The sequence below is a fragment of the Etheostoma cragini genome, chromosome 18, assembly GCF_013103735.1.
Source record: "Etheostoma cragini isolate CJK2018 chromosome 18, CSU_Ecrag_1.0, whole genome shotgun sequence".
Classification (NCBI taxonomy): Eukaryota; Metazoa; Chordata; class Actinopteri; order Perciformes; family Percidae; genus Etheostoma; species Etheostoma cragini.
This window is the reverse complement of record NC_048424.1, coordinates 11,676,661-11,687,643: the sequence shown is the minus strand read 5'-3', so window position 1 is coordinate 11,687,643 and position 10,983 is coordinate 11,676,661. Positions and strand designations below refer to the sequence as shown.

Here is a 10,983-nt window from a genome sequence, read left to right as displayed (position 1 = left end):
AAAGGTCTGACACACATATATACACACGTTAAATGTTTATACAATTTGAGATTTGAATATGAGCTGCACCACATTTTATAAATGAAATGACTAGTTTATTCTGAAAGAAAATGGCTCATTAGAATGACTTTGTACTCTGAGAAGGAGCTCAGGAATTAACCACACCGCTGGACAGCACGGGGGCTCGGCCTGGAATCAGACCAGCCAACATGCATTCCAATTTTGGATGTGTTGTCCAGATCTCTGTGCAAATTAACCTTTAGAGAATCATAAAAGCGTATGTGATACAAATGACTTTGCTGAACACTAATGCCATACAAAAGTGAACTGCTTTTCCCATCTACATTTAAATGAGGTCTTGCGTCTGAAAATGCTAGCTGAAATGATGTGTGTAGAGCTGCATGTAATGCTTTTTCAGCTATTCACAGACGTGAAAATGGATTGTTCAGGCTTTCAGAGGAAATGTCTCTTTTTAAGCCTGACTGGTTGGGCAGATCAACTATGGTGCATGATGGTTTGAATTTATGCTGATTCTGGGTGACAGTTATGAAGATTACTTATTTTTAAGACAAGAAATTATTGCTCTAAACTACTTGCCTTCAAATTAACACAAATGATGCTGAAATATATAATATAATAAATAACCTTTTTAAAAGGCGTACTTGTAATACTGACTGTGCTAAAAAAAAAGAAGAAAGTGTATTAACCAAAGTTTCAAACCCAAGCCAAGATATTCCCAAAGACATCATCAGAGTTATTTCCTGATATCTTAGAGAGCTCCTCCAGGACCACAGAAGGCATTATATAACAGTTTTCACAAACTCGCCATCATGAGTAAATTGGTAAAAGAATAGGTGGAATGTCCCTTTATTAGTCATGTAGTTTATGCTTTTATTATTCCACATTCTATTGTGTTTTCATTCATTTGAAATCTAATCAGTTTTGCCCTCCTGTGTGGTAAGTTGTTTTTTTACACAAATGCCCAGCTGACTGTGACTGATTGAATCATCTGCCTCCATTTCCACATTTTCTGGAAAAAAACTGTGTTTTTGTTCCAGTGAAACACACTATTAATAAATGAATTAATTATTATTATTATTATTATTACACGCACCTACAATGGGTAGGCCTGCTCGATCAATCGCTGTCATCTACTGAGCCGAGTCTGACAGATGCCGACAGCATCTCGTGTTTACTAATCAATTACTAGGTGGCAGTCTAGCCACAACAGTAGTCTCAAGCAACGTCTTTAGAGACGCCGTCCCGCTGACGGGACAGTTTTCTCCACTTAAGAGAAGACAATTTCTCCACTGATAAATTGCAAGCATTAAACACGCTCATGCAGCACACCATTTGCAAGCTTAAAGTCTCATGATTCGATTAAGCCCCCACACACAAGCATAAGATGACTTAGTTAGTTATAATCCTGTTATGAGGTAAAGAAATACAGAAAGATTCTGCGCCGCTAGTGTCTAAAGTGGAGTGTGCATCCAACCCTTTTTCCTTGTGTCTACATTTACAGCGGTGAAAGATCGGCAAAAACGTTTTCCCTTACATCGCCACCAACCGAAGGAATTAGAATATCCAAGCCATTTTATCCAAAACGAGTTGGTCCCCTCACAAACTTGTAGTTTCTGGCCGAGTTTCAACGGAAAGAAAGCTAAACAGTTCATCATTTCTGGGTTTTGATCGCTTCTCTCTTCTCCCCCGCGTCTGCCACAGTGTTACTGAGCACACCGGCAGATTCTCTGACGTCTAAGGATTCGATTGACAGGTTGTGTCAGCCAATCAGTCCAGAGAAACCCGAGATGGCCCTAATAGAAGCCAATCATGTTGCAGAGTTCAGGGAGGACCAACGTGGGAAAGATTGACATCTATTCCTTCCAGTTAAAACTGAATGTCATGAAACCGGCCTACCTGTTTAACCAATAAGAAGACAAATTCATTGATACCAAACTTGACCAGAAAGTTTTAACCCTGTGATGGCTACAGCTGTGTCAAAGCAAAAATAGGGCCTTTCTTTTATCAATCAATTTATAATTACATATTTCTATAAATCTATGTATATAGTCATTTCAACTATTTGTGTGAGTGATATGGATGTGCTTTTTTATTTGAGAAGTTTTGTATTTTGCCCTTCTCTTAAAGGAAATAAGAAAAAACACACAGACATATCTGTAGAAATAACATGTGACTAGGGTACTAGTTTTGTGTGTAGCTCATCTAATATGCGTACAGTAGTGTTTTTTTAAAATCATTTTACAGATGCTTTACTTGGATGTAAATAGAATTTCTCTATTCTAACCTCTTTAGCTCTGTGTCAGTTAAGCCTAGAATCACACAGACACTTAGAACAAAAAATTGAGAGTGTTAACTTCCCAATGACCTCATACACATCCCAGAGGGCCAAAGTCTCTGGGAACTGTTTCTTTTTTTGTAAAACATTAAGGCGAGAAAAGCATTGCATTTTCAAGTGTGGCCTTTGTTATGTGGAGCAGCACCTTTGCTCTTTCTGTACTCTAGTACAGTGTGACGTTAAAAAAAATGCATTAATTCAGTTTATGGAGAGGGATTAAAACTGGAACCACATATGAAAATGCCCCAAATCTGATAGACAAAAAATAAATAAAGACTGGAAAAGATCATGGCTGGACAACCACTCAGTCTTACTTGACAAAAAAATAAATAGGGATTTTTTTTGCAATCATGTACAATTTAAGATTTCAATTCCATGGTCTTTGTTATGTGGACATCACCTTTGCTCTTTCTGAACTCTCCCTGAAAGTCTCTATGGTTTCATTTTAAAAAGGTCCATTAGTTTCTTGTGATGTTAGTGGAGCAGTCCGAATGTACACAGAGTGGACTGTGTAGGTGCTTCCTTGTGCTGCATGCCTTCAGATTCCCTTCTCGCCAATAGACTATTATCAGTTTAAATAAAGGACACTGCTGTGTGTCTTCGGCTGGTGGATCGATACAGCACTATCCTTGTGTCGGTTGTGTTTGGATAATAGGACGGATCAAGATGAATGGTGTGGAGGTCAGCGCTTTGAGAGAGCAAGAATAAAAACGAATGCTTGGCAAAACTTAAGACATGTATTTCTGGTGCAGTGGTGAGAGGAGGTTTCTAAACAGGCAGCTTTGGAGGTGCAGGAGCCCTTGTTGGTTTGATGGATTCCAGCCAAAGCTGCTGCATCTCTACTCTGCCAGCTTGTAGTCTAATAATATGGAAAGTTTCCAATTTGATTATTTCACAGCTTTGGAGATACAAGCATGGTTGAAGGTGAACTCACTAAGGCTGGGACAATAAGCCTGTGTCCCGATTCGATTCTTTCACGATACATGGGCGCAGATACAATTTATATTGCGATTTTAGTTTAGTGCGAATCTAGAAGTATTGTGATTTGATAGTATTGAGTTTTGCAATTTTCTTTTCCTTCTTTAACAAAAATTAAATATGAATACTACACTTCTAGAGACAATATATCATGAGACATTTCTAAAAACAAATTGTTAGTCTGACGTTTATTTCATTTGTAAATACATAACATGTATTTTTTGCATTATCTGCCTTCACTGTTTTGCTGATAACAGATTAGATGTAGTCACTGTCAGCGGGACCGATGATTAAGTGAATCCTTGGTTAAAAAAAAAAGAAAATAAAAAGTATTCTAGAAAGAACGAAAAAAAGTCAATTTTAAAAATCCCAACAACTAAAAAATTCACAGTATAGAGGATTTTCTATTTTTTTTGCCCCCAACCCTAGAATTCACTCATCTTCACTCTGTTACACACAGACAGACACAAATCCACTCACTGAAGACGTGACTCGCCAACACCTCATGCGCGTGACCTTGAAGCTTCCCTCCTTCATCTGTTCGTTGGGCAACTTGACGTGGAAGTTGAGTTCATTGTTGCCGGCGCTGACGATGACTTGGCAGCCCTTCTCGGGGAAGTCGGTGATACAAGGGTCAAACTTGATGTAGCCATAATATTTGAGAGTCTGACCTAGATGGATGAACTGAGGGAAAAACATGAAGAAACCATTTTTTTTTTGAGTAACTTTTCTAAAAAAACAAAGTAAGTTTTTGTGTAATCCCTGGAGAAGCTGAGCTTGAATTCTCTACTGGATTGGTGTAATTAAAAATTCATATCAGGGGAAAAACTAGGCTAATTGCATCAAAGAATGCACAAGAGAAACCATTCTCTATAGTCTATAGATGTATCTTTGGACAACAACATTTCAAAGTATCATCTGGACTCAAGTAAGGCAGAATCATCTAGAAGAGATGCCCTTTGCTTACTTCTTTCTTGGAACCTTTCTCCTGCAGTGATTTGAGCTGCCTGTCCTGGTCCTTGTTGACAAGTATCCAGCCTCGCTCAATGTCAGACACTGTCTGGTAAAGCAAAAACAAGAACTGAAGTTCATCTTTCTGCACAGATGCACAAAATAAAGTAGGTTTTTGTGTTTCCATGTGGGAGAAATCACACCCTAAGCCTTTCATGGAAACAGTGCAGATCAGCTAACAATTACACAGAAACATGCAAACACCATTTATTTTTCTTCGGTTTCCTCTGCTACACAGAGCCAACTCAGCAGTTCCAGATTTTAATCAAATCTGCAGCCCCAAAAATGCTTAAACGGACAACAAATCACAGTTCTTGCAGCAAAGGGAATAGGCTAATAATAGGGTCAGAGAGGAACAAAAAAGTCAAAACAAGCTGTAATTGCAATCAGATAACTGAGGATCCAGTGGATGGACAAAAGCATTTGGCAGCCCAGGGATGAAGCAGCACTTGATTTAGTTTTCTTGGTGTGATGTTGGCACCAGGCAAGCTTATTAAAAACAACAGCTGCGAGATGTAAACAAACCCAATCAAGTCTAATTTGGTTTTTCTGTTTGGTTCCACATCTGAAGGGAAATTTAATTGCAGTTGCATCTGAAAATAAACAACAGCGTCTGGTTTACCAGAGTAATCAAACCCCCTTACCTGGGCGTATAGCAAATTCAGGCCAACTCTGTTGTCCATGACATCACCATCGTACGCCATGTCCCAGTAGCTGCAGAAACAAATGGCAAAGTAACCCTTACCAAATCTATATCTAAACATAAATTAGAAGAATTCACACAGTGGGATAGGTACAATTGCCAATTTTTTTGAACGAGAAAGCCTGACTCGGAAAAAAAGGCAATTATATTTGGTCATTTGCCACAAAGAATATCATTTCCTAATACTCTGTCTGCACACCAAGCACCATAACATAGCATAGTAGTCCCGTGTGAACAATGTCTCTTAAAAAAAACTGCTTTTTTATGAGTTAACAGAAAAAGGTCTGTTTTCCGTTTTGTGATGTTGCATTTTTCAAATAGATTTGTAAAATGTTTATTTAGTTTAATACTCATAAAAGGAAGTTTATCAGCAAAATTATAATCAATAAATTTGAAAAATCTTCATCTACTTTGATAAAATTACATTAAATATACACATGCATTTTGTGTTGTATCCCTCCTTCCTGTATTTCCTCTCTTTGTATTGGTGTGAAACATTTGACCACAAGGAAGGATTGTGGAAAAGATGCACTGTGCCTTCTTCAGTGTGTGTGTAGTGTACTTTTCTGTATATTGTTGTCTAGACCAATGTTTTTGCACTTTTGCTTATCTGTTTGTTTAAATACATAAATGATCGCAAAAATATATATATATATATATATATATATATACACACATACATACACACACATACACACACTAACAAATTATTACTTTGCCAAATTAGTGAAATGAAAGTGACTTGTAGACTTAATTCTTCAACTCAATGTCAATGAGGCAACAGTGTAAGGGGAATTCAAGGATCTCAAGGATTATTTCCTGAAGGGCAGCTGGTCTGCTGAAGGGGATATGAGACAGTACAGTTTGTGTTGTATAAGAGGCTAATGCTGGTACTTCGGAGCACAGAGATGTGTAGGTGCCGGAGGGCAGCCTGAGGAGTACAGTGTGACGTTAAAAAAAATGCCTTAATTCAGTTTATGGAGAGGGATCAGAACTGAAACCACATATAAAAATGGCCCAAATCTGATAGACAAAAAAGAAAGAAAGACTGGAAAAGATAATGGCTGGCCAACCACTCAGTCTTACTTGAGAAAAAAATAAATAGGGATATTTATAATACTGGCGCAATTTAAGATACTTCACTTCAATGTGTTTTTATAACTTAGGCCCTGGACGTGAACGTCTTTATTTAACGGACACTGAATTCATACAGCAGTTTAAAATAATTGTCTGAGGCAGAGCACTTATTTTTTTTATCCATGTATTGTATGCTTTTTGGCAAGAATCTCATTTCATTCATGTCTCTCAACACTTCACTGCAGGAGTGAATTTTAACATGTTGTAATTGCATGAGACAAGGGCTGTTAGAAGACAGAAGTGTTCAAGCAGATGTAAAGCATGTTGCATGCTGCCTGGACACATCAGCAATTCAAAGCAGGTGACAAGAGAGAAAGAAGATGGAGAAAGGTTTGGGGAAAGAAGGAAAAAGAGTAGTGGAAGATGTGTGTTAGAGACGGCTTTAATTTCACAAAACCTAGATAGTGGAAAAAGCCAAGATTTCCCAGTTATCCTGGACGACTTCAGTCTTGACTTGACAAAAGCAGAAGCACCTAAGTTACCATGGAGATTTACTCTGTGCAGCTAGCCTGCTCCTGACCAGGCTAACGGGCAGGATCTACTAATCCTAGAGGCTCTACTTTTAACTCAGCAGTGGTTTTACTTTATTTAGTTAAATATTATTTTAACATTGTGACCATTATTTTAAAAAATATTCATGTGACAGTCGTTGGTGCTGTTACATTGCTAAATGAAGACTGCTGTTCACATTGTTGTTAAAAGTTTGGTGAATATTTTATGCCAATTGTTGATATGATTAGAAAAGGCTGATGAAGTTACAGATATGTTTTAAATGAAGTCAGTGATTAAGGCAATATATATATGTATGTGTGTGTGTGTTTCTATAGTGGTTCAAACAAACGCAGACTGGTCAGAGACTAATAGATTGATTTATTCTTCTATTCTTTAACAATAAAGGATCATGTGTATCACTCTTCCTTCTGCTTTTTATTTGGCATTCTTAGCACACAGTTTGCGTTCTCTCCAGTAAACTGGGACTATAATTTGGGAAGATTGTACAATTATAAAAACCTACCCTAATTGTATAATTGTCCTAAATTATAGTCTCAGTTCACTGGATCAGTAATTATACAGTGCAGGCTACTGTACAATCATGATACAACAGGGAGAGGACACCTCAATGGTTTTTGAACTTGTATTTTTCGCTGGGGGGGAATTAACTGATGAATACTCCATTACAGTCCTGTTTACAGTGTGCATTGAGTTTATCTCTTACTTATCTTCATTATTTCTGGGTCATTTCTTTCTTTTCAATGTCCATATATACGAGGAAGCAAAGCATATTTGGGAAGAACCAATAGCGAACAGACTGAATGATAGTCCAAATATATACATTTACAAACTACTTCTTTTAACTGAAACCATTCTGATCAATTTTAATCCAAAATATACAACTGTTGTGTGGAATGTATTAGTAGCCTAACTCCTTGAATGTTATGTCAAAATTATGACTGTAACAATTCAAAGTTGTGGTCACATAATGTGTATTTTTAGGCTACTTTTAGAAAATAGTTTGCAACGTTTTCTCTTGCTGTTTCTTACAAATATTGTGTTTCACTTTAGCAAACTTACATAAGAAGCTGCTGCTCACTCTGTGTAAAGTATGCACAATGCATATTCTCCATTTTAGCATCAGTAAATCTGTGATCCACCTGGCAGTCTGTTAAGGAAAGCCATGAATGTGCATCTATCAGAATTACTTCAGTCTGACTCAACCTAGTCACTCCTCCACAGTCTGGCCTTCTTGAAATGCACCAGGCCAGGATGCACAGATTAGACTAGGTCAAGCCTTGCTTTATTGGTTATCCCAGATTTATAAATTCTGCCTTTGTTAAACAGCCCCCAGGCCCTGCCCTGGATCTCATACACTGGGGGTCTGTTTTGAAGTTGTTAGTTCTACATTCATTCTTTCCTCGCTGCTGTACACTCCACAGAGAAACTAGGTCAGGAGTACTAAGACTTCCCTTGAGGCAAAAAGAAAGTAAACATCCTGTGTACCTCAGTCAGCGGGAGGCAGGGTGACGAAAGAACAGACACACAACGAAGTAGGAAAATGTTGTAGAGGGAAGCAGTTGCTAACTTCAGGCTTGTTGGGGAAGCAACATCAGTGTTTTCTATGCATGGTGTTATTTTTGGGGGCCAACCCAGGAAGAGTTCTGTATACTGAGATCTTGAGGAAAGGTGCTTATTTCCCTGTACAAGCAGCCCTGACCTGTCATAACAAGCAAAGTTATGCATTTTTATATGTAACTTAATAATTTTCAAAAAAGATAAATGAACCATAAATGGACCAGAACCACAAGGTTTTTCTGTAAAGCCAGAGTAAATATTGTTACAATACACCATGTGGGCTCTGCTGTAGGAGAGGCCGTTACTTGGTTTATAAGTAAGCCTTATACTGAAGTTTAAAGAAAGATTATAGTCTTTAGTCTTTATAGTCAAATAGTCTATTTGTTTCTCTTCAAGCTTCACATTGTAAACCTAGGTCAAGTCATCTAACATGAACTAATTTTTAACAAATGTTTAACTAAACGTTTGTTTACTATTAACTGTAAACCTGTCAATGATCATTGACGATCAGTTGAAATATAATGATAGTAAATAACCTGTCTGATCAGAGCTTATTGGTTGGTTAAGTTTCTAGTTGTTGTAGGTTATTGTCAGTTCATAGACAGTACCTGAAAATTGAAATGACAGGACAATTGTCAATTGAAATGACAGTCGTGATAAGTTTAATAATGTATGCAATGAATTGTGCTTTGCTGCAAAATATTTCTGGTGTGACATTCGAATCCATCATATGTCTAGTCATGACTACTAATGTCCATGGCAAAATAAACGGTAGAACCAATGACTCAGGTCTTTTTCCAAATGAACTGCCCCTCTGTAGAAGACGGTGAAGTCCGATATGCAGCCCATGGCTGGAATAATCGCTGCTCATTAAAAACAAGTGCCTCCCTGCAAATAAGCAATTAAATGAGCAACACCCAGATTAAAAAAGGAAAAACCGAGCGCCTTACTGATGGACTGATTTAAATTACAGCAAATGCAGAAGATTAGTTAGTTAATGCACTGCTTACCAAAACAGAAAAATCTGACCTGCTTCCTTACAAGATTAGATACGTAACCCATTAATGCTCTGGACAATGAATCACAACTATGATTACATATAGAGGAGAGCACTTTGAGAAGAACAAGATACAATTTAAACTCATGATGTGAGCAGGTGGTGGGTACCTTTTCCGTAAGAGTATGTGAAATTCAGAGCTCCGCAAGCTGGTGATGGATACGTAAGGCAGCTCAAACTCCTGCAGCTTCCGCACAACTGAGAGAGAGAAACAGGAAAACAGAGTTATGAACGAGTGCAGCACCAGTAAAGTCCCAAGGACATTTGGATAATGATGGCAACAACAAACAATGACGGATGGTAGAACTCAATTTGCACACGTCCCGGCAGGGTAGAACATTTTGTGTGAGTATTCAGATGTGAAAAAAATAATGGTCTCTCTCTCTCTCTCTCCCACTCTCTGTGTGTGTGAGTGTCTAATCTGCTGTCAGCTGTTTCATTGCCGCACGTTCCCTACGGAGTGTGAAGGAGATCTCAAGTGCTTGCAGAGACTGCTGCTGTTTTTTCAAGCACCAATAAATGTACACACTAAACACTAAAATATATAAATGTTTACTCCTTTATGGGCAGATATTCCATTTAAAGGAAGCAAAACACATGCTGGTAGGCTTGATGTTGGAAATGGATCCAAATTGAATGCTTTGGAACATTCTTTAGGCAAACTACATCGTCATTTTTGAACAATTGACATGTCTTTGCACATTTTATACCAGACATTGATTTAATATCAGACGTCTGAAAACGTACTGCCTGTCAGAGAGGAATGGAATTCTTTCAACTACTCTGTTATGTCAATACTCCCACCAGCAGTTTTGTTTGATCCGCAGCCTGCTGCGCCAGATTTATTCTTGTAGTTGAGTCATATTCAACACATGGCCCTTCTCTTTCATGCCGCTCAAGAGTTTCAGATTTAAACTGTGCCAAGAAGATACAAAATGCCTTCAATATTTACAGATTCCACCAAGTTCACCTGGCACCATATCAGCCTGGAATGGATTAGGCGGGAAGAAGAGTGGGGGAGCAGTTGGCAGGTGGAAGACGATAGTAGAGAACTTTTGGGACTAATGGGGGATTTGACCTGACAGGGCTGTCATGAAATGGGAAAAAAAAGAATAAAGTAGAAAACTGAAATCTCTTGATGTGGAAAGCTGTATGCATGTGCCACTGTGGAATTTGTTGCAAATGCAGATGCAAATATTCTCCTATGATTTCAATTCACACAATTACTTAGGAGTTCTACACTACACAAAATAAGTTTGCTAATAAAGAAACACTAGTCAACCAACAGAGCTTGAAAAGCAGCCAATAATCTGTACCTATATTGTTGAGGCACTGGTCCGAAAACTGCAACGCTGTTTAGTAAGTCAAGAAACAAGCTCAAAAGCATGGTAACATATGGGGACTGGACTGCACTGCACACTGCATTGTTCTGTGTGTGTGTGTGTGTGTGTGTGTGTGTGTGTGTGTGATGGGCATTTACATGCATTTAAAAAAGGTAACAAAAAAAGCTGACTGATGCAACCAAATAGGACTCATAATTGAGGCCATGTTTGTATAGTGATACAACTTTTATATTACATACCTGCACATATCTGTGTATATATACACTCACCGGCCACTTTATTAGGTACACCTGTCCAACTGCTCGTTAACACTTAATTTCTAAGCAGC

At 38.1% G+C, this 10,983-nt stretch overlaps 1 protein-coding gene across 2 annotated transcripts in view; it reads right to left on the bottom strand.

The window, feature by feature from the left end:
- Window positions 1–10,983, bottom strand: part of snx17 (sorting nexin 17) — a 28,968-nt gene that overhangs the window by 3,947 nt on the left and 14,038 nt on the right. For both annotated transcript variants that reach the window (XM_034900039.1, XM_034900040.1), the window contains exons 7-10: window positions 9,423–9,510; window positions 4,990–5,059; window positions 4,302–4,394; window positions 3,815–4,018 (exon numbers count right to left, since the gene is read on the bottom strand). In XM_034900039.1, coding sequence (XP_034755930.1) covers window positions 3,815–4,018; window positions 4,302–4,394; window positions 4,990–5,059; window positions 9,423–9,510 — 455 coding nt within the window. The remainder of the gene's footprint in view (window positions 1–3,814; window positions 4,019–4,301; window positions 4,395–4,989; window positions 5,060–9,422; window positions 9,511–10,983) is intronic.